At 37.4% G+C, this 25,270-nt stretch overlaps 1 protein-coding gene across 2 annotated transcripts in view; it reads right to left on the minus strand.

Moving 5' to 3' along the window:
- The window catches only part of ARAP2 (ArfGAP with RhoGAP domain, ankyrin repeat and PH domain 2), a 193,079-nt gene that overhangs the window by 6,525 nt on the left and 161,284 nt on the right, over window positions 1–25,270 (minus strand). For both annotated transcript variants that reach the window (XM_055138467.1, XM_055138468.1), the window contains exons 28-31: window positions 19,421–19,560; window positions 10,537–10,619; window positions 8,464–8,499; window positions 5,326–5,389 (exon numbers count right to left, since the gene is read on the minus strand). In XM_055138467.1, the coding sequence (XP_054994442.1) occupies window positions 5,326–5,389; window positions 8,464–8,499; window positions 10,537–10,619; window positions 19,421–19,560 (323 nt within the window). The remainder of the gene's footprint in view (window positions 1–5,325; window positions 5,390–8,463; window positions 8,500–10,536; window positions 10,620–19,420; window positions 19,561–25,270) is intronic.

The raw sequence follows: 25,270 nt of genomic DNA on the forward strand, positions 1-25,270 counted from the left end.
TGCATTACGTAGGTCATCACACTACATAGTCACTTGGCTCCTTTTCCACTCTCCAAATAAAATGATCTGCTATCCATGAGAATGCCATTTATAAGGAAGGTGGGGGCTGGGGAAGTGCTTCTGGGGATATAAAGCTCTGAAGTGAACTGAGCTTTGAGGTCTCAGTTCAATCTCTAAGCTTTCAAATACATGCCTTCTGGATTAATCAAACTAAAAGGGGGGGTATTTGAGGAAACAAGCAACCTCTTTGTGGGGGAAAATATAATACACTTGTCTATGTTTCTAAGTCCTGTAAAAAAAGTCACTATGTTCATTTTCTCCCTTCACCAACGATGATTTCAGTGAAAAAAATTATTTAACCTCAATATACACAAAATCAATCTCAGGCATGGTTAACAATAAATTAGCCTATTTCATGACCTTTTGAAATAGATTACTGTTTTCATCTAATTTAAATTCTAAAGAAATATTACCTTATACCTGGACATTTATACCAGAAAACACTGTAAAGTAGAGAATATGGGACATTTGTTCTCAGATTATTGACTACAAATTCTAGCCCACTGAGCAGTTATAGATGGCTACTGAAAAGTTGATTTTTTTGGTGGTGGGAAAATATCCACAGGTAAAAATACAAGATCTTGGGTGATAAATCTTGAGAAATGCATATGAAAGAAAATCTTTAAAGAATTTTCTAATCATCAGGAAGATTTGTTTTTCAGAAGTTTATTTTCAGATAATAGTCTGAGATAAAAACACTAACCATAAAATGCGAAGTTTACAGCTATAATAATAAACAAAGCCCCATTACTCTACATTCAACTTCAACCTAAAATTTCAAGCATATAATCTTAGATAAATCTCTAAGTTCTATTACCGGTTACTTACCATCTTCACTCTAAGGACTATGTGAAAATTATTCCTTTAAATTTTATTCTGCACCTATGCCTCTAATATTCCTGCATCCTTGATGGTGATTGCATTGACTTATGCCCAAATCAATAGTCATTCGAGAATTTTTCCTATTGTGAAATAAAGCAGCTCTCTGCACCAAAAGTCCCAAGTCCTCTTCCAATCAGTATTTCCATTCTGATTACAAATAACTTTTTTCCTAGTCATATATTTACAAGAACATAACATGTACTTAATAATTTGAGAACAGGAGACAGATAGTACATGGGTAAGGCACTTGCTTTGCACACAGTAAACCCAGGTTCAGTCCCTGGCACCAAATATGGCCCTTCATGCCCCACGGGAGTGATCCCTGAGTGCAGACCCAAGAGAACTGCCAGGAGTGTCCCAAAAGCCTGTGATACTACTACTACTACTACTACTACTACTACTAATAATAATAATAATAATTTGAGAACAAATGTATACTTGCCCAAGATTGCTTCTTGTCCACTAGGGTCATGGCTACTTTTACTTTTCCTTCTAGCTACTGGGCTGCCTGCACAGCACATGTATAAAGTATGCTCTTTCCCATCTTAAAGGCAAATAAAGCAAAGCTCCATAAATTATCATTTTCTTATGCTTGACCTTTAAAGCTTATAAGGCTCCAGGATTTATTTGTATATATTTCTCAATTTTATCTCTTTCTCCCAATCACTCTGCCTCGCATCATCCAAACCCATGACTTTTGAGTATACTCTGAACTCAGACCCCAATTTTCATTCCAGTCCCAATTTTCTTTTCAGTATATTCATTTGTCATCTACCAGGCACCTCAATTTTCCTGTGGCCGAACAATTAATCTCAATTTTATTCTGTACTTTTGATAATATCATTTAGGTTTTTTCATTGTCCAAGGCCAAAATCACTATGGTTCTTCATGAATTTATATTGTTCTCAAATCAATCTGCAGTAATATTCTTGCATCCTAAGTATGTTTTACCAAGTCCACTGGTTGTACCCTGGTCTGGGCCATCATTTTCTTTCACATAGTTGTTCATTCTGCTGCATTATGATTTTTCTACAGTGCGGATCTCATCAATGCAATTAGAATTACTGAATCACTATGAATCATCTGACATCCTTTTGTTTCTCAAAGTCCCAGATTGGGATGTCACCTCTGCCTTCTTCTTCATCCCTTACATCCTGTCCCACAGAGGCCTTCATGCTATTCAGAGAATAGCCAAAACTGAACCAAGGCACATACACCGTCGGGCTTTCTCCCTGGTTGCTCCCACTCTCGAATGACTGCAGTTCACTGAGACTTGAGAACATCTACAGCTACTCAGTAAGACATTCCAAGGACAGACCTCGGAATCTTTCACACCTACTGCATTGTTGCTCCTTTGCTTTTATTTTTAAATCACCACATTCATATCTATTTGAATTTTTTTTCAGGTTACCTGGTTTTCCCCTTTCACCAATGCAGAATTACTAACCATGTAGTTGGCAAAGGGCATTGGATTCCGTGTGCACAAAAGAATGCAGTCTAATAGGAATCCCGAGCCCTACTTTCATAAAGGTTGCACTTTGGTACAAAAGGCTGAAAAATATAATTATACTAGCTATGTTCAATTAGCTGGAGCGAAAGCACAGCAGGTAGGGCCTTTGCCTTGCATGAAGCTGACTTGGGTTCGATTCCTCCATTCCTCTTGAAGAGCCCAGCAAGCTACTAAGAGCATCCTGCCTGCATGGCAAAACCTGGCAAGCTTCTTGTGGCATATTCGATATGCCAAAAACAATAACAAGTCTCACAATGGAGCCATTACTGGTGCCCGCTCAAGCAAATCGATGAGCAATGGGATGACAGTGATAGAATGATGTTCAATTAAGGCTGCAATATTGAAATATGGAATACAAGGGGCCTTTACAAGCTGAAGATCAAATCGATCTGAAAGGGAAAATCTGAGATGCAAGCTTGGGAATGAGGGGGAGGTGCATAAATTATGTGTCTGAGAAACCACAGAATCTCAACTAAAGAAATCTAAAAGAAATACAAAATTATAAAAGAGAAGAGGACTTTGAGAGAGGGCTGATGGAATGGACATTCAGAGTAATCCAGGGTGCAGAGATATTGTTTAATTGGTGGAGCACATTGCAGTGCCCTGGATTTCATCCTGGCACCACTGGGAGTTAATGTACTCCATGTCCCAGACAGAGCTCACTGAAAGGCTCCTATTGTGCTTGTATGCTACTGGTGACAACTTTCCTGCTGTCTAAGGAGATGAACCATTAATTCCTGAAATCCAAGAGGACCTGTTACTGGGCTGAGGGCTCTCAAGTGGAGCTGAGGGGTCTAGGGGCACCACTGACAATTTCCAACCAATAGGACTGGTGGCTCAGTTCAAGGACCAAGGATGTGACGGTACTCAAACCCTACATACTGGGGATATCTGGGCCACCTGACAGTGATCTGGGTTCAGCAGGGCCATGTTCTACAGTGCTAGAGGCCTCAGGACTGCATCTGGTGATGCTCAAGGAGCCATGTAATCACATGCTAAGATTCATATCCAGGTCAAGTGCAGTCTAGGTTGTACAATAATCACTGTGATGTCTCCCAAGCCCCCAAGAAAAGCTCTGTGTTTATACCAATCACCCAAAGTGGAAAGCACTGAGGCAGGGAAGTGGGTTAATTCTCTACGACAAGGAAAAGTAGGTGAGGAAGGGAGAAATAATGTGATTGCGAGAGAACACAAGGCTTTTGGTTATTTTGACCTTGCTTTTGCCACTGTAGAATATAACAACTTTCATCGTAACAACAAAAACATCAATTTAGTTGCATCAAATATACACACTGAACCATTTTCAACTCTATGTTACAGTTTTACTAAGATAATTAAATAGAGTACCTATATTGCAAACCACCATGCCCAAGAAGAAAGAGAGCAAGAGAAAGAGAGGGAAGGAGGAGGGAGAGGGAGAAGGGGGGAGAAGGGGGTGGAAGAAGAGAGCGAGAGAGAATATAAGTGTCTGCCATAGAGGCAGGGGGAGTGGAGGGGGGTTGGCGGGAGGGATACTGGGATATTGGTGACAGTGGGAAATGCACACTGGCGCAAGGATGGGTGCTGGAACATCCCATGACTGAAACACATCATGAACAAGTTTGTAACTGTGTATCTCGTGGTGATTCAATATTTTTTTAAGCAGGATTTCACTGGAAAATTTTAAGAAGTCGCTAAAAAAGTTAGCAGCTAACCTTTTCTTTCACAAATCTATTCCCAAGCAGTCTAATAAGTAATCAGGCTGAGACGACCAGTATTTACTAACCACTAGAAAGGTTAATAAATTGAACAGAGAAAATGGTTCTCAAAGCAAATAAGGACCAAATTTTGGGGATGAATTAACTTCTCACTTGTAAGAGAAAACAGGAGTACATTCTCAGTAATGAAGACTGGCAACTTAATCGTTATCAGAGAATTTCAATGCTCTTGTGGGAAGCATTAATGCGAATTCAGCCAGACAGGGTTAGGAGAGAAAATAAAATGCTATTAATGGGTCTCTTTAACCCTTCTCAGAAAATGTGAGACCTCCTCCGTAGAGATTAAGTGGGGAGTTGAGTATATGTATTAGTCTCTGGCATCCCTGGGTGTAAACCACCAATTAAATGTGTTTCTAAGCAAATGATGGGATTTGGTTTATATTCTCTTACCTAGAAGCAACATTATGTACGGCTTGCCATAGACATAATGAATTTACCTGCTGAAGCATTTTGCACACAGCAGATATTCTAGAAATGTAGGTTCTTTACCCCGTTTCTGGAAATGCAGGGGCAGAGAAAGTGAGAGGTCTAAAGGCAAGTCGAAGGAAACCAGCGTGCTTCTCTAAAGAGGGACCCAAAGGGGACTTTGGTGAGTGAGACTTAGACAAGCCCTTCCTTTTCCTTCCTCCTTACTCTTCGGATGAGCAGGTTGAGCTTAGCTGGCTAAGGAGATTCTGGACTGGTCAAAAGAAGCCTCAAGGATGAGTGATGGGTTAATGTGAATTACCAGAGATACTGAGAGTTCACAGTGCCAATGATAAATGTATACACATATAACACAGCTGTTAAAAAATGCCTTAGAAATCACCACTGTGTCCACGCAGTGCCTCTATTGCAAACCACAGCACCCAAAAGGAGAGAGAGATCAAAAGGGAATGCCCTGCCACAGAGGTGGGGTAGGGAGGGGGGGTGGGGTGGGAGGATGGGAGGGATACTAGGAACACTGGTGGAGGGGACTGGGCACTGGTGGAGGGATGTAAACAAAATGCAAACATGAAAGCTCATAAGTTTGTAACTGTAACTCATGGTGATTCACTAATTAAAAAAAAAACATCACTGTGCTAGATTTTTCTATGGTCAGGTTCCCTTAGTGCAGAGATGCAAAAGCTATCATACCTGGGCAATGAAGACACTAGTCATCCACTCCATCTGAGTCTGTAAACTATCACAGCACAAGTGCCTGAAAAACAAGGTTTATTAAAAAATATATTAATTAAAAATGACAATGGTATGCCCTCCGGTGCATTTATTTGATAATTTAGTGATCATGAATAACTTCGGCCTTCTCTTGATTAATGGAGATGCAATCAAAATGGGAAATTTTCTGTATAATTTACCTTTGGTTGCTGTTAAATGTACATCAAAGTGGGAGTACAAATACACTAGTTTAAATACAGTTCAAGGCTTTGAAATGAAACTGATGTTCTTGGCAAGACAGGCCAATTCCATTTGCTTTTTGAGATAAATTAATTATTTTCTTCAGAAACTGAGTATGAGAAGCCAAATATATGCCCATTTTCTAAAAAGATTTTTTAAAAAGCTTTAGACAGCCTTTATCATTATGATTATACACAATAACACTCACAAGACTCAAGAAAAGTGAATTAAGTAAAAAATGCTTTATAAATCACATATATTCAGTAACATTTTTAAAAAACTTAAATCCGCATAAACAAATTATAAAGCAGCATGAAAAAAGAAGGTAAAACAACACAAGTACTGAAACAGTACACTTGGAGAGGAAATGGAAGCTGTTTCTTATGACAAAACTTATTTAACTAATACTAGAAAAGCTCACTAAACATTTCAATGTAATTGCATTTTTTACACTCCAGGATTATTACAAATAACTAGAAAAAAATTAAATTTCTGAAAGACAATTGCTTCAACATTCAAAGAAAATTCCTTCTCATGATCATATCCAAAAAAATCATTGTAATCAAGGTACCGATGTATCAAAATGTTGCATATGTGAAAATGAAAGGAATAGTAATTAGAGGTGAGAGCTGTATCATAAGACTGGGGCCATTTGAGCTATGATTTGAATGAAGAGTAGCAGTTCAGCCTTCAAGAACAGCTGGAAGATGACGGAAGTGGTGAAAGGCAGCTGCATATAAGATGAATAAAGCTCATTAAAGAGATCACATATATTCAAGTGTGAATATGAAGCAGTGAAGAATGTTGAAGAAAACTTTTTTATCACTAAGTAGAAAGGAAAAGTTAGGAGATGAAGGTAATGGAGAACCTAGAAAAAGCATCTTGGAGGCCCTCCTAAATTCCTGTTTTGTCCCATAGCTGACAGATTCACAGAAAAGTGCTAAAGAAGAAGAAAAACACGATACATTTACAAAACATCACTGTGGTGGCTGGATAAAGACTGTGCTAGAAAACCAAAAGAAAAACACAACATGCAGAGCACTTTTTCCTCTTGGAATAATCTAGTAGATGCATGAGGGGTAGCCAAAGGATGGCCCGCAGAAAGGAAATAAATGAGTAGATCCGAGAGATAAGTAAAGGGCAGGTCTGGTGTGGACTGATGACTGGATTCAGGTAGGTGTGGGAGAAGGAGACATCGAAAGCAATCTGCCTAGATCTACTAGTGATATCCGGGAAAACGTTTGTTTTCACAATATGGGAAAAACAGTTCTGTTCTGAGAACAAGATTTTTTTTTTTTAAAGCTGAGTTTCGGCTAATACTTAAACTTTATTTAAAACTGAATTTTCTCCATTTATTTCCCTAAACTCAGGGTTCCACATTCGCTAGGATGAAAGAAGATATGTGTTCTCTTAAAAGGAACCAAGAGGATAAAAAAAAAAGTGAACAGGAGGGCCGGGGCTCCGCTCCGGCCGGCCGGGTTTTCGGCCCGGGTGCCCATGTCTCTGCAGAGCCGGTGGATGTGGAACGAGAGGAACCAGAGACAGCTTTAGGAATTGGGGTTCCAGCAAATAAATGCTTGCACCCGTGTATGGAGACTGTGAACTAAGCTTTTGCCCCACGCCGGCTAATGGAGGAAATAACCTTCCTTCTTGGTCTCTCTCCCCTCCGGGAGACGGCGTGGTGTCCGACATTTTGTGGGTCCATTGAGAAGGTATGAACTTTTGGCGCGAGGAAAAAAAAAAAATGTGTGCTTTGAACTTGAAACAGCCGCGGGATACAGGGCCAGCCCCCGCCAGGGCCGGGGCTCGGCTCCGGCCGGCCGGGTTTTCGGCCCGGGCGCCCATGTCTCTGCAGAGCCGGTGGATGTGGAATGAGCGGGAACCGGAGACAGCTTTAGGAATTGGGGTTCCAGCATCTGGCAGAATTTCCCCTGGACTTTATACAGAAATCCAAAACTGACTTAACATTTATAATTGTCAGCAATGTGAAACGGTTCCTTTTGAACAGGTCTGACTTGGGGGGGAAACTCCAAATAATAACAGTAAGTTTTTGTTGAAATATTGAAGGTTTTTAATGTAGCAGCCACCTCTGGACTGTGAACTAAGCAAAAGCCCCATGCTGGCCGACGCGGCGTGGCGTACACCATACTATGAGGCGCAGGAAGGGGGATGAGGGGGAGAAAGAAAAAAAAAAAGGGAAAAGGAAAAAGGGAAAAGAGAGAGAGAGAGAGAGAGAGAGAGAGAGAGAGAGAGAGAGAGTTATGTACTTGTAGCAGTGGGGCTACATATCTCTTCATTTCCAGCAATGAAAAACTAATTATCAAATGTAGTAGGTCTGTCTCTCTTGGTTGGAAACTCTAACAACTATAGTGAGTTTTGTGTTGAATTATGGAATGTAATCAAGGTAAAGAAAAAATGAAGTGAAATTCATTAGTTATACAGTAGGGGGTAGGGGGTGGGGGTGGGGGGTATACTGGGGTTTCTGGTGGTGGAATATGGGCACTGAAGGGATGGGTATTTGAATATTGTATAACTGACATATAAACCTGCGAACTTTGTAACTTTCCACATGGTGATTTAATAAAAAGTTAAAAAAAAAAAGTGAACAGAATCACGACTTGAAGTGATCAATTACACTATTCACAGACACCAAGTATTTAGAAGGTATTTAAATTCTGAATATCTTAAAAATGTTTGGAAAGTTATTTAAGATATGTTTTAAAATAACTTTTATAAAATATTTAAACAAAGTATTTAAACTTTCCCTTAAGTGAAACATCCCCTATTTGTAAATATATTAACCAGATAATAACATGACTGATTTGCTGAAGCTGCCAACAATGTATCACATGCAACCACTGCCAGCTGTTAACTTACCAGTGATGCTTTTCAAAATATGCTGTCAAACCCCAACTGCAACACAAAGAAAGAAAAACACAAACATATAAGAGGATGGATTTTATAAAACTAAAGCTAGAATTCTATGTTAAGTGGAAGATATTTTATGGTGAAATACATAATAAAATAGATTCCTAAAGCAATGAACCAATGTGTATGGTTTAAGTAGAGGTAAAAAAATAAAATGTTGAGAGAATTGGGAATATGTTTAAATAACATAGAAGGGAACCAGATGGTGTTGAACAGAGGAAAGTTTTTTTCAAAATATATCTGTGCCTGACTAAGGATAGATGTCAAGGAAAATAGCCCAAATAATAAACACTTTCATGTACAAATATTGTGGGAAATTAAAGCATGTACCAATTTCAAGATAAGTATATGCAGAAGCAAAAAAAAAAAAACATTTTTAGTGAGAGAAACTTGATTCTATTACTAAACATACATATGTATTACATACAGTATATGGACTGGTATTCTAGGATATTAAAGTATTCATGAAGAAATAAGCAAATCAAAGTAGTTTATGATATGGAAGTGTGGTATAAAAAATACTGGAATGATTAAAGTGTTAAAGAGGAGCAAGATGTATAAAAGGAGTCTACTTTCTCTCTGCCAAATCTACACCATGGTTTCATTAACATATTTTCAAATAAAAGGGAAATTTGCAGAGCCAGGACAAAAATATTCAAAAAGCCTAGTATCAGGAAGCTGGACAGCAACATTTGTTTTCCCGAGTATAGATTACCTGGATAACAGAGACATAGAAGACACCAAAATAAAGTTTTCTCATGTTTATTTTTTTTATAAGCATTGGCAGTTCAAATGTTTTCTTATGATTATATCAAAGTTTGGTAAAACCTAAGGGCCTCTTTCTGTGTCTGAAAGTATGTTTGTATTCTTGTGGAATTGTTACAAGTATGGTGTACAAAGATCATGATTTGAAATAACTAAGGTACAAGATCTATAGAAATTAAGTTAAAGGAAAAAGATTTTCTCCTGTTTCATAAAAATTGATGGTTCAAAGTCTTATGCTGTTGGGGCTGGAGTAATAGCACAGGGGGTAGGGCATCTGCCTTGCACGAGGCCTACCCGGGTTCGATTCCCAGCATCCCATATGGTCCCCTGAGCACGGCCAGGGGTAATTCCTGAGTGCAGAGCCAGGAGTAACCCCTGAGCGTCCCCTGGTGTGACCCAAAAAGCAAAAAAAAAAAAAAAAAAAAGTCTTATGCCGTTAAGGCAATGTACATATTTGTATTTGCATTGGATTAGAATATCTGACCTAGAAAATCTTGTGAGTTTAAATAATAACACATAAAAACAGATTCAAAAAGTATTGGTTTAGTTTAAACATGAGTTTCTCGAGTTATAAAATTGGTTGCAAAATTTATCCTAAGAGTGCTCTATTTGATCGCTGAGACTTCTGGTACCAAAATTTCTAAAATTACTAAGTAAAGTAAGTAAAGAGGAGGAGCGATAGCACAGTGGGTAGGGCGCTTGCCCTGTACTTGGCCGACCAGGGTTCGATACATCCACCCCTTTTGGAGAGCCCCGAAAGCTACCAAGAGTATCCTGCCTGCAGAGCCTGACAAGCTACCCATGGTATATTCTATATGCCAAAACAGTAACAAGAAGTCTCACAATGGAGACATTACTGGTGCCTGCTCGAGCAAATAGATGAACGGACGACAGTGCTACAGATTACCCGGAATAATCCTCATGACTCCACACTCTGAATGACAAGCAATGGAATACTGAGAAATGCCTGAATTTCCCAGTAATTACACATTCTAGGTGTTTCTTTCTTGCTTTGGATCAAGAAGATGCCATCACTGAAGCACTTGGCCTTGTTCTCAGTGGAGACACAGTTCCTCTTTATCTACCACACAGGCTCCTTTCTGTTACAGATCTCCTGACACTTCTCTGGAGCAGCCTAAGGAATCTCTTACTTTGTGAAAATTTAGATCAATGCCTCCATCCCTAAACTCCTGTATTTCCTTGAATACGCATATTTCCCCATAACTTTTCCAGCAACCTTTCCCTTTTAATCTTTACCTTGTCGGTGGCTTCATTTTCTTTTTCACTCCAAGAAAAAACTTCATTGAACTGAGCGAAAACATTTTGTCATGTTTACTACTCTGTAAGGAAAACAAAATAAATAATAACTAAACAGACCTGGGAAATATCCTTATATTTCCCTTATGTGAAATAAGAGAAACTAGGTTTAAAATTGTTCAGCTTCTCCAATGTTTCATGAACATAATACCACATTGTTAGTAAATAAAAACAGTTCTGATTACAATGCAATAAATTTAAACATATGTTTATATATGATTGTTATATATAGATGTTTATATATATATGATGCATGCTTACATACTAAAATGCATATGCCTAAATCCATAATCACTTATTCACAACAATTGGGACCAGATGCATGTCAGATTCATTTTCCCTATTTGAAAAATATAATTTAATGCATACGTAATTCACCACACCACCAGTGTTTTGGGAAGCACCCTGTGTTCAAATACACTTATAGATTTTTACCTGAAGTACAAGGCATTTTGACATCAGATATCAGATGAAAATATTTTTATGACTGAATATTTACATTTCTCTAGATTCATATGTTTAAACTGAATTCCTAATGGTACTCAGAGTTGGGTGCTGAGGTCAAAGTCCTCCTGAAAAGGATGTGTGGTGTGTTCTATGAAGAAGAGGTTAAAGAGGCTAATCTGCTAAATGAGGTTAGTCAGTCCTGTGATCCACTTGCTGGCTCCAGATCTGTGAGAAATACATATTTGTTGTTTTGAAGTCACCTAGTCTAAGGACAACTTATTACAGCTACCCACTGACTAAGACAAATTTCGGCATATAGGTTTGGGCCAGGTTCTGTCAGCAAGTGAGCTACGATATGCTGTCTGGAAGGATTTCAGAATTACAGGAGAGCTGACTACGAACTAGTAAAGGCAACACAGTACTATCTCCAATGGCCCTACTCATAAAAATGTCACTGAGAAAGCAAGAAAGCATATTAAATAAAAAGGACTTACATTTGTACTGGGCCATTTAAATAGTCTCCATGGATATACTAATCTTTATCTGTGATTAATAATCCAAGTCAGTGTCTGACAATAGGTTAAAAGGCAAAATGTGAATCATTATACTCTTTTTCTGGTTAATAGTTTAAATCAGTACTAGTGTGATGAAAGCTGAATTATTTTTTGAAGTTTTTTTTTACTTCAAATTATAGTTTGAAGTTTTTTTTTTAAGAAGGCATTTGAATTTGAAAAAGGATGGGAATAATAAAAACTGATTTCAATAAAGGAAACTGGTGAAGAGAATACAGAGGAAATGCTAAGTAGAAAGTAAGCATGAAGGTCAATAATGCTAAGTGACCAATGAGCTCTGTGGGAAGGATGAGAGGCCTGTAATTTACAGAATGAATTTATTGTTACCATTATCAACAAATTAGGTATTATGTTAGATTGGTTAAAATAGTTTTTTGACATTTCTTCTCCTATGACTGTATTTGTAAAATGCAATCACTAGGTCACAGATTTAGACTATGATTAAGAATAAGGTTTTGGTTAAACTGATAGGGTAGGTGGTAATTTACACAAAGGTATGGGTATTTATTTGTTAGTAATTTTCAGTTTTAACTGATTTAACAATACATTTGTTTATTACCACTCTGGCAGTACTCAGGGTTTATTCTTGCTTTTCTATTCAGGGGCCACTTTGGCCAAGACTGCAGAACCATGTAAAATGCCAGCTTTAGGCACATGAAGTAAGTACCTTACCCACTGTACAATGTTCCTGTACCCACCACTGACTGGTTTAAAAATGTATCTTTTTTTCACCCTTTATTTGTCTGCATTAGTTCTTTAAATTTCCTAGTCTTGTAAAAGAAAATACTATGTCCAAACTGCTGTTTGTTTTTATTTTGCTCAGTTTACTTTATTCTTTACTTTTTTGTGTATTTTCTGAAGTAAAATAGTTTTATTTGTGGGGCTGGAGTGATAGTACAGCGGGTAGGGCATTTGCCTTGCACGAGGCTGACCTGGGTTCGATTCCCAGCATCCCATATGGTCCCCTGAGCACTGCCAGGGGTAATTCCTGAATGCAGAGCCAGGAGTAACCCCTATGCATCGCTGGGTGTGACCCAAAAAACAAACAAACAAACAAAATAGTTTTATTTAAGGACATCATTGTATCAACATATCACTGTCATCCCGTTGTTCATCAATTTACTCAGGCGGGCATCAGTAATGTCTCTATTTGTCCCAGCCCTGAGATTTTAGCAGCCTCTTCTTACTTGTTTTTCCCAATGATTGGAGGCTCTTTTCAGGGTCAGAGGAATGAGACCTGTTATTGTTACTGTATTTGGCATATCGAATATGCTCCACGGGGAGCTTGCCAGGCTCTTCCGTGCAGGCAGGATACTCTCGGTAGCTTGCCAGGTTCTCCAAGAGGCATATATATATTTATATCCCTTTATGATGATGTTTCGTGGCAGCTCAGTCCAGGAATATGTTCACTCATGTGTGAGGCTCGGCCCAAGCATGTGGAAAGTGGCGGTCTGGAGCATGGTGGTGGTGGAGTAGTGGAGGTTGGCTGCCAGGGCTGGGTCCCTTGGGGCGGGAAGGGCTCTCACCAGTCCTCCTCTGGGGCACCCCTGGTGTGGATTCCAGTGGCATGGTTATAGGGCCTCACTTTATGCTCCCTTCCGGGAGAAGCAGCCGTGAGTTCTGAAAGTGGCTGATGAGATTATCTGGCGCTGGCAGGAGGTGGCTTATGGGTGTCCCCTGGGTTGCCGGAGACTGAGGAAAGCAGGCAGAGGATCTCTGCTCCCATAACCATGCCACTGGGCTCCACATCAGGGGTGCCCCAGAGAGGGGCGGGTGAGAGCCCTCCCCACACCAAGGGATCCAGCCCCAGCAGCCGAGCTCCACTACCCCACCGCCACCACACTCCGGGCCACTTTCCACATTTAAGGACACATGGAAGAAAATTATAAATTTAAGTAAAAGTAGAAAATTAAGCACTCCAAGTTGAGATGTGGGAGATGCCAATATAGAAGGCACAAACATTTATTATTTTCCTAAAGTAAAATATAAAAATCTTATTTTTTTTGGTATCTTCTTTTGGTATTTGATATGCCAAAAACAGTAACGATAGGTCTCATCCCCTGACCCTGAAGGAGCCTCCAATCATTGGGAAAGATGAATAAGGAGGGGCTGCTAAAATCTCAGGGCTGAGAGGAATAGATACGTTACTGGTGCCCCCTCGAGTAAATCGACAAACAACAGGATGACAGTGATACAGTGATCTTCTATGGTACTTCAGGTTTAAAAAATTCCCACACAGATGAAAACAGTAGTCATACAACTTGGAGTATTGCTACTGTGTACGTTTTAATTCTCCTAAAACCTGCAATATAGAGGATAAAAAATTTAAATGGAAAATTCTTTAGCAATAAGTATTCCTATATTTAGAAATGCATGATATATGATGGCATACTTATCAAAAATAAATTCTGATATACAATCAAGTCTTATGCTTAAGATCACTGCTGCTCACTTTAATGTTAGGATTATATTGTCTAATGTGTCTTAAATTTATTCCTTAACGTTTGAATTGAAATATTCAGCATTCTTTTATTTTTATGTCCTCAAAACAGTTATTCTTGATTATATCCTTTGCAGTGAATAAAAATAATTCTCTTTGGGATTCTGAAAGCAATTAAATTAAAGATATGAGTTTTAGTAAACATAAACTGCTTTTATTTGTACAGTTGACACTTCTTTTTCCATACACACTTCTATTTCTTGTTAAGGTCAATTTCAGATAGTTTACGCGTTTTTATCTTTCACTCCCACTAACAACTGATTTTCAGATAATTGGTTTCTTTGCTTACTACATTTTTAAATGTTAGGAAATAGCATTTGAACCATTCAACATCTAACAGTGAGACACCCACAATAAATATCCCACATAGCGAATAGCCAAGGACAGGCACTAGGTATGTAAGCAACCGATGAGACTCCTGGCTGTTCTGTCAGTGTTGAAGTTAGATCAAAAACCAGGTTAAAATGTCTCCTCGTGAGAGATTTTAGATTTAGATTCCTGTCCCTGGCATTACCAACAGAGCAGGGTATGGAAAGGGGCATCCTTTCAGGAGTAAGAGTAAGATAGGATTTGCATATTTGAGAATGAACTATGTAGGCTTCATTAACATAGGATATTGATAAGTTAAGGAATGCCTACAATGCCTAAAAAAATGCTTTTAGTAGTAGACTGAGAATTTGAAGTGATATAAGCTGTTCCCAAGCCACTTAAATGTGCAATTCTGATGTCACACCGATATTTGGTCTAAAAACAAAATGAATCACCTAATTTTAGATGAGAACAGCAATGATGGAAGAAGATATTTCTGGCTTATTACAGTGCTGTTTTTGGTATGAGTGTTTTGTGAAGAATTTCTTCAAGAAGTTAAATATATTAGGGTGTTATGAAATTTAAATGACATTAGGCATTATATTTCATTAATGTTTCACATTAATTTCATTAATGTTTCATCAATGCCTACTATTATATTAAAAATAAAGGTTTTAACCATAGCACTGTAGAACTGTCGTTCCATTGTTCATCGATTTGCTCGAGCGGGCACCAATAATGTCTCCACTGTGAAACTTGTTACTGTTTTTGGCATATCAAATATGCCACGGGTAGCTTGCCAGGCTCTGCTGTGCAGGCAAGATACTCTCGGTAGCTATCTGGGCTCTCCGAGAGGGATGTTGGAATCGAACCTGGGTTGTCCACGTGCAAGGCAAACACCCTACCCACTGTGCTATCTTGCCAGTCCAAAGTTTTTAACTGAGACAATTAAATTAGTATGATAAAAATTCTGTAACTGCAAGAAATAACAGTAAAAAATCAACTTTTAATCACCTCCTACCCCTTTCATTGGCTATTTTTTCACACATTAACAGTGTAATGGCAATATGCTTGGAAATGTCTCACCTTTTATGTAAATCAAGCCTCAAAACATTTTAATTAACACTTTCTGTGCAGGGAAAACTCTCAAAATATGTCTTCCTTTGTGTATTGCCCTAAATTGTCATTAATGAGCATTTGTAAATTATCTTTAATTAACACATAGTCTCCTTAAATATACTTCTCAATTTGTAATTTCCAATCCTTTCTCAATAAATTATTTTTAATATATATCCTTCGGCCCTCTCAGAGAGTCCGGCAAGCTACCGAGAGTATCCCACCGGCACGGTAGAGCCTGGCAAGCTACCCATGGCGTATCTGATATGCTTAAAACAGTAACAACAAGTCTCACAATGGAGATGTTACTGGCGCCCACTCGAGAAAATCGATGAGCAATGGGATGACAGCGATACAGTGATATATAAGCACAAATATATATACATATATTTGTGATATATTTGTGTAAATGTCAAAAGGAGAGCTAAATTTTCACTTCGGTATTTTAGAGCATTTTACTAAGGATTATTTACTATAAAATCATTTGGAAAGCTAACACAGCCAACAATCTGACCACCAATGTTAAAAGAGAAAGACACGGTCAGATGGTACAGGGGGGAAGCACTGGCCTTGCAGGCAGCTGCTTGGGTTCCATTCCCAGCACTGCTACTCGCTACTCATGATTTTAGAGCACAGAGCTAGGTGTAAACCATGGCGTAAGCCACACCTCTAGGGGTGGGCGTGACCCCAAAGTGGCCCCAAATAAAATGAACAAGTGACAGTAAAAACTGACCAGCAAAATAACATCAAGTATTAAAGGTAATAATGGGAGTGTGAAGGAACACCATGACATATCATCTGCTTTAATGTTCGACTATTAGTTATATTTATTTATCCAGAGAAATGTAATCAGACCAAATTCCATAAACTAAGTGTTCATTTTCATTAAAAGTCAAATTCTCAGCCTGGGCTTCATGAACAGATTCCTAGAAGTTGAATTTAAAATTTATAGGGTTACTTTTGGCTAAGGCATCATAAAAAATCTAGACTATCATATTAAATTATTTGTTCCTAATTAAAGTCTTATCCTCTTTTATTCTGTCACTAAAAGTATCAAACTAAAATAATATAAATTATTTGTTTATAAGGTATGTTTGTGCATAGAACTTTTGGAATAAGAGAATTACAAATGAATTCTGACAACTGCTCCCTAGCTATATATATGATCTTGGGCGAGTTATAAAATCTTTGTTACTCTATTCTTTACCTGTGATACAGGGATACTAACAGTACTGATTTCATGGCTTTAAAGATAAAATGAGATAATCCACGTGAAATGCATAGAACTCTGTCTGCTGCCCATCAAGTACCCATGACGTTAGTTACTTTTATGACTGAACTGTTATCGTTAATACTCAGGTCGACTCTGTTTTCTAGCAACATTCTGCTGTGGGCCAATAGAAGCATTGGTTCTTTATATTACTCAAGTTCAATTCAGGTTGATCTTTAAATATACTTAGCAGGCATAGAATTACATAAGGGGCTCAACATATGACCTACATACGTAATGAATATCAGAGTGGGTGACTCATTAAAGAAACTCAAAAAACATCCAATCATATTCAGTTCTAGATGTCTAGAATAAACTGTGAGGTCTAGCCTTTTAAGAATACACATCTCAAGTTTCTGGACTCTAAAATCGGATTTGTTCACAGGAACACACACGCTTTACATGTGTTTCCCTACTGAAAATCTTGATCAAAATAAATGCTAAAACAAACCAAAATGAAACAAAAAAAAAAAACAAAAACAAAACAGAAACACTGGATATCCCCAGTGCCCCGTTACTGGGTCTATCAGACGGAATAGCAAGCCAAAAGTCCATGTAGAAGAGTTCTCTGAAGGAGAGACCAGAGCTGCAGGATTCAGCGCTATTGCATTTAGCTTACATTCTGGACTGTCCACTGTCTTTGGACAAAGTGAAGATTTATGGTTACAGGGAAGCTTCCCTGAAGGAGAAATGCGAACACAGGGAAAGTGATTAAATCCTGTGGAGAGCACAACAAAGGCCCCATGAAAATGGACCCAAGAGCTGTAGAAAACCTACAGATAATTTCTTTATAATATTAACAGATGTTACACTTGTCTTATCCCATCTTAATGCATCTCCATAGCACAACAGTATGAAACAGCACACGCTTAAATGACTGAGCAATATTAATTTAATATGTAAAAGCATATCGGACCTTCTGTCATTCTACCTTTAAAATCATCAAGCCTTACCTACTGGACTATAGCTCTGATTCATTCACGAACTCTTAAACATGTTTTGTGACTGAAAAACTTAGGATTGCTGCTGGTACACAAGGGTAAGAGGTACACATACCTACTTTCAAAACTTCCAAAAAGCTGAACATAATAATATGGTTTTAGAGATTCTATCCTTCTACCATCAATTCCAAGGAATTCTAGCTAGTTAACATCTCTTTTAGGGGCCGAACAGTGCAGTGGGTAGGGCACTTGTCATGCACATAAACAACCCAGGATCGATCCCTGGTACCCACTATGGAGCTTAAACCATGCTGGGAGTGATCCATGAGCTCAGAGCCAAGACTTAACCCTGAGTACCGTAGGGTCTGACCCCCAAACAGACAAAAAAATCTTATCCTCAGGTGCTATCACTCCCATTATTTAAGTCATTTGCCAAACACGTAAAAATGTTATTCCATGTTTTGTTTGTCTGGGGGTGGTATTCAGAATACAGGGCAGCACAAAGTCTGATGAGTCCATGGTTCAGTGCTAGCTAGGGCCCAAAAATATGATGTCGATCGAGGCCTCTAGGACCACACTTATAAATACTTGTGGGCCTCCAACACTAAAACTATGATGCTCAGGAGGTCACATGATGCCGGGGTTTCACTGTGTTCCATGTCCCTGGTCCTTATCTCATGTTTTTAATTTGCATTTTGATAAACAGTGTGTTAAGGACTCTTAGAACAGTGGGTATTTGTCACTCCTACATGAGATCCTTTGCATAGACTCTGTTCAGTACTTAGCTCCAACTTTTACTGGGATGCCTTTTCTTTATACTGTTGATACGGAGGCATCCTTTTTTAGGTATTTACACTGTGACTGTATCTTTTCTCAGAATAGAGTTGTCTTTTTACAATCTTGATAGATGCTTTGATGAACATCTGTTATTATGACAACCCATGTACATTTCAAAATCTAATAAGAAATTTTATATATATTCTGATTTAAGCATTGAAATGATCTGTTGTGCAGAAATTATACTATCAGCAACATATTACAGATCTGGAAATTGAGTTTGAGACACAAAGCAACTTATTTAGATGACAAATACTCAGTAGATTTGAGATTTTCTGACACTATGTTGCAGTTTTAGGGATGCTGCATTCATCTACTCCCACTGTTATTTCCATTTCCCTTGTCCATTCCATACTTTTTAAAAGAAAAATTTCTAGAAAATTCAAACTTATAGGTAGGTATGCATTATTGAAATACAATCAATAAATGAATTAATTCATGCAAACATATAAAAATATATTCATCAAACTTGTTTCACATTTCTTTCCTGGGCACTCCACATTATATTAATTTCCCTAGCTAAAAAATCTCAAGCTACTTTTGCTGGCAAAGCATGACACATATTTTGAATTTATTAAGACAGTGATTTATTTGCTAGTTTAGGACTTAAACCATATCTGCTCAAATAAATTTAGAAAGGTCATGTAAATTTTTTCACTGTGTCTCTGACTGCATTCATATATCCCAGAGGCAGAAAGAAACCATCTACTTTTTATGCATTTTATTTACTATGAACCTTGATTTCTGAAAGGGATATAAAAAATGTATAAAATGAGAATGCTAATATCCATACCACAATGTATATATATTCAAATACTATCTAAACAAATACCTTCAGATCCTTGTAAAGAAAGAGATGACCATCTCGTAAAACAATATACCGGTCTTGAAACTTATTCCCTGATAGTATTTTAGATGGTTCTTCTTTGATTTTCAAGATGCCCTCTTTAATACTTTCCTGGGTTCTCCTCTCTGAAACGTAAAAAATTATATTTATAAGTGCATTTTTATTTGTAAAAGAAAACAGTATATTTCAGTTTTGATAATGTAAAGCAAAAACTTATTTTGTAGCTAGCAGTCACAAACAGTTAATTTCTTGGAACAACCTGTGTCAGAGGAGTTCTACTACTTATAATATATAGAGACCTGACTAGGCTATCCAAATTCGGGACTGGCTAATGAGCGTTTGAAATGTGCTAAATTGATATGTGCTGTAAATATAAAGTAGATACAAGATTCTCAACAGTGCAAAAACATGTTAAAACATCTCAAGTTCGTAGACTGATTAGTGCTGAAACAATACTTTTATCTATGATTTTAAATAAATTGCAAGCAAAAGTAATTTCACGTGTACATACTAGAAACAAACTAAAAAATACACTTTTTTTGATTGTTGTGATTTCTAGACAATAGAAAATATGCAAACAACCTCAGCATCCTCTGATATAAAAAAAAATCACGAAAATGTGACACAAAGTTCATATATGCACATACACCTATGTGTGTTATATACTCATATGTAAATTATTCAAAATATATAGAAATATGTATTACATATAAAAAAAGACACTCCAGATATCAGATAAATTTTAGATGACCTTTGAACCCACTTAACAAAGTAGTATAAACGAAAGACAAATGTGGTCTCTTATGGAATCTAAAGCTGAACTAACAAGTATAGAGAACAGATTAGGGCTTCCGACGGGAGAAACTGTAGGCTGGGCAATGAGCTGAGGGTGAATGAAAGGTGCAAATTCTCAATTATGAAATAAATAAATTCTACCCACTGTGCTATCACTCCAGTCCCACGAGGCCGACCCAGGTTCGATTCCCAGCATCCCATATGGTTCCCCGAACACCGTTAGGAGTAAATCCTGAGTGCAGAGCCAGGAGTAACCCCTGAGCATTGCCAGGTTGAACCCCCCCCACAAAAAAAAAGATTCTGAGTGGTAACAAACAATATGGTGACTATCAGTAATATTGTACCCTATTTTTGAAGCTGCTAAGTATAAACCTTAAATTTATTATTAGCACTTTAGCACTGTTGTCCCACTGTTCATCGATTTGCTCGATCAGGCATGAGTAACGTCTCTATTGTGAGATTTGCTGTTACTCTTTTTGACATATTGAATATGCCACAAGTAGCTTTCCAGGCTCTGCCGTGGGGGTGGGATACTCTCAGTAGCTTGCTGGGTTTTCCAAGAGGGGTGGAGGAATCGAACCTGGGTCGGCCATGTGCAATGCAAACACCCTACCTGCTGTGCTATCACTCCAGTATTAAAAAAGCAAATTATAAACTAATTGGCATTAACTAAATTCATTAATCACTTTGCAATGTGTATCACAGTATATACCTTATATTTACACAATGCTATATAATATCGAATGTTATATCTCAACAAAACAAAAAATAATAAAGGTTTTAGAGGATGTTATAAACTGGTACCCTCATATGCTGCCGTCTGGAATATCAAATGATGCAGCTGCTTTGTAAAACAGTTCGGCAATTCTTCAAAAGGTTAAATTAAACATTGTCTTGTTGTGGAAGGAAGTCACATACAAGAAAACTAAACAAAGAATAAAAGACTTTCTAGAATAAAAGTCACTGAGTGTCCGAAAAAATGTCAATGATCATCAAGTTGAATGATTTTTCTGTGTTGAATGCTTTATTTAAATGTGGTTTAGAGAAGCCATATATTGTGCTGTGTATACAGACATATTTAAATAGGCTTCAGAGATTTACATTTTATTGTGGGCAATCACAAAAGTTAACAGTCTTTTTAACTTCCATAGTAGGTTCTTGTATAAAAAAGAGCAGAAACTTACCAACTGACTTTCTTACTAAGAGTTTCACTAGGAGAAGAATTCAGGACATTTTTGCTGCTGAAAGCAGACTCTCACCTATTTCCAAGACTATAATTCTACTGTAGAGGAAGAGGTCTTATCTTCAACTTTTACACATATTTTGGATTAAAAACACTGGTGGGTAGCAGAATGTAAACTAAAGTAGAATGTAAAAAATACATCAATTGAAATTTAGAATATGAACTTTGACAAATCTGGCTGTAATTTTCTTTTATTTCCTTAAATCAGTTGAGAGTGGATGGCTTAGTTTTCCAGGTCTGAGCTGACTGGAAGTGATTTTAACTATTCTATTCTCATGCAAATTAATTCTAAAGCATTTGTTATATGCAGTAATCTAAATTTAGAAGTCCACAGGCATCTGCATTTGAGTTACATCTATATCTTAAAAATATTTCTCCAGTCTGGCGCGATAGCCCAGTGAGTAGGGCATTTGCCTTTCATGCACCCAACACGGGTTGGAATCCCAGCTTCCCATATGGTCCCCTGAGCACTGCCAGTAGTAGTTCCTGAGTGCAGAGCCAGGAGTAACCCCTGTGCATCGCAAGGTGTGACCCAAAAAGAAAAAAAAATTTCTCCCCAACTGAGATCATTAAAATTTGATTCCTACGTATCCCATTCTCTTGGGATAACTTTAATGAATTTTAGTGCTTAAATCTTCAGTAACAAAATTATTTATACTGGAACCTTACAAAAGTCACAAATTTATGGTTTACTTGAGAAAGAGATGTTGAAGTTAAACTCAATGTAAGAGATAATGATAATATAATAAATGATAGTCTTAAAAGATTAGCAATGACCAAGCCTGAATGGCAATTTAAATGAAGTTTCAGTATCCCCACCTCAATGTATCAGTCATCATCCATGGAATAGGAAGAAATTTGAGGACTATTATCTTTCTTTACAAATGAGTTAACTCCTCATTACAATAACGGCAAAAGCACAAACTGTTTCTAAGTAATAAAATGTCGATGTTCAAGGACACAACTGATTTTGAAGTAGGAAATAAATAAGAAAATTTTACTTACTTTCATACACTTCCATAAAAAGTAAAGTATGTTACCTCATTACTTCAAATGTATGAGTAGAAATTAGGAATTGGGTGATTTATAAATCTACCTCTAAATGTCATGCCTACATTTTAAGCTGTTTAGATCAAAGCACAAAATGAAAGGTAAAAAAATAAGGAAATTAAAACTCCCAAGTTAAACAAAGTACAGACTTATCATTTGTTTCATAGATAGCCACAACAGTATTAACTAAATGTAAGGCTTACAGGTGGATAGGCAGGAAATAAAACTTCTAGCGAGTACCAATTATGAGAGTTGAGGAACTAAGGATATGTTTCTGCTACTTTCTACTTTAAAAACCATTAACACATCAGCTGCCAGTTATTGGGAGATGTAGCTGCAAATGACTATCCTTGATACAGATCATTTTTACGTATCTCCCCTACAGTTCATATTTCTGTAAAAAATTTTTAAGAAAGGAAAATGAAGTTTTAGCATCATTCCCTTTATGCTACTAAGAGAATTGGCATTTCTAAGGTCACTCCAGTTTTTCTAACAAATTGACAGAAATCACATTTGATTTGCTTTCATTATTTTCCTTTTAGTTCCCTATTTTAAGGAGTAGTAGGTTAATGTCTGGTACAATGATTTGGGAGTAGGTGTGATTGTCACCTATTTAAGAGACATTTGCCAGGAAGGAGGAGAAAGATGCTTTATGCTTTGATAACTAAAAAATACACACAGTGCCCATTAAAAAAGGATGCAGGACTATTTGACACATTACTCTGACACCCCTTCTCTCCACCATGTTTGGGATAGAGCCCATGTACCTTTTTCACTCTCCCATTTCTTCTTGTTCTCGAACAACATAATGATTTCACTCTTATGTAACTGCTGTAACCAGCCCAAAGTGTATCTTGCTTTTTCTTATTTTTCAAAAAGTCTGCATTAATGGGTATACTTGTATCGGGCTATTTCTTATCTTACTACTGTCCTCTTTGTGTCATACCCTTTACACTATCTTCTTATCTATTTTCATTCACCTAGATGTCTACTAGCACTCAAGTATTATGTCTTGGTATAGTACTAGGTACAGAACAATGCAGAAACTAGAGATACTTCAGACAAATGGTTTTTTAAAAATAAGGAATATTTCTTTAAAAAAATTAAAAACTGTCTGAAAAAACCCATGGAACTTTATAGTATGTTTTTTGAAAAGTTGACAAGACTTGGTACATAACTTCGGCATGTTATCTCAATGTTAAAATTAACAAATAGAAATTAAAATTTAAGGTAGATTCCACAGAGTATCTATGAGATTTTCAGATACTCAGTATAGCTACTTGGGGACTGAAATATTCTCTGCCATAATACTATGTGCTATGCATTCATTACAGGATATTTAGTGGTGTGGCCGGTGGCAGGTAGAGTTGATTCCAGATGACGGCAAGTTTTCCAGGAGGAAGAAGGGAGGCAAAATCTTCCCTACTTTTGAGAACCACTGGTCCAGACTTGGGTGCACAGTTCACTGATATTACCAAACAGAAATTTTATTAAAAGTCTTACAGGATATATGGAGAATGTTGCCAAAACACATGTGATGACAATAAATCCAAAATAATGATCTAAAAAGTCTACATTTCTATAACAAAAAATAGTAATAGGCTGTAGTGATCATACAGTAGGTAGTAGTGCTCTTGCCTAACATATAGCTGATCTAGGTTTGATCCCTGGCACCACAGATGGTCCTTGGAACCATCTTAACCAGAAGAGATCCCTGAGAACAGAGTAAAGAGAAAGCTCTGAGCAGCACTAACAGAAGCCAAAAAAGACAGACTAAAAAGAGACTAACTATTTTTTTTTCTCTGATGTACTATCTAAAAGTTACCTCTGTGTAAGTATATATGATGCTAAACTTGCATTTTGTAACAGTACATTCATATGTGATAAATATGTACTGTTATGAATTGAATGTTTGTGCTCTGCGTCCCAATGTGAGCGTATTAGGAAGTGAGGCTCATTAGAGGTAACTGATAAGTTGAGATCAACCAGGTGGTATCCTCATGACTGACATTAGTGGCTTTGTTAAGAGTCACCTTCTCACAGCTCTTTGCCAGGTGAGGATACAAGTGCACAGTCTGCATCCTGAAAGCGGACTTAAAAGAAACTTATACACTGGCACCCTGAACACAGACCTGCAGTCTCTAATCGGTATGGAGTAAATTTCTATCACTCAAAAGTCAACCAATTATGGCGGCCTGTTATAACAGGCCCAGGTTGAACTAAGGCAACATCAGAAAATCAGAATTCTATTAGCTTTAGATTAAGATTTGTTAACCTATGGCTCATTGATTAGAAAAACGGCAACTCCAAAATAAGGAGGTTAAGAGCAATTAAGAGCTATCTTAAACCTCCCAACTGTGTGTGTGTGTGTGTGTGTGTGTGTGTGTGCGCGCGCGCGCGCGATTTGTTCTCACATCTAGTATTTAATAACTGTGATCTGGTCATGTTTTTTAATTTTCTCGACTTCTCTTTCCTTATTTGCAAAATTCAAAAGACAATACACTTCAGAAGGAGTTCTGAAAAAGTGAGTGAGCTTTAGTAACTAAAGTTTGGTAAAATATGTGAGGACTAGACAGTAATACTGATTCATAATCTTAAAAGTTGAGGTATAGCTCATCTTCTAAAACCTTTATCAACTGTATTTGGAATCAATGAAGATAGGAAATCTAACATGTAAGATTATGATGAAATAAGATTCAAAGTTTCAAACTGAATAGTAGAAATCATATCTGCACTTGTATGTTCAT

This window comes from Sorex araneus, chromosome 5 (assembly GCF_027595985.1).
Source record: "Sorex araneus isolate mSorAra2 chromosome 5, mSorAra2.pri, whole genome shotgun sequence".
Taxonomy (NCBI): domain Eukaryota; kingdom Metazoa; phylum Chordata; class Mammalia; order Eulipotyphla; family Soricidae; genus Sorex; species Sorex araneus.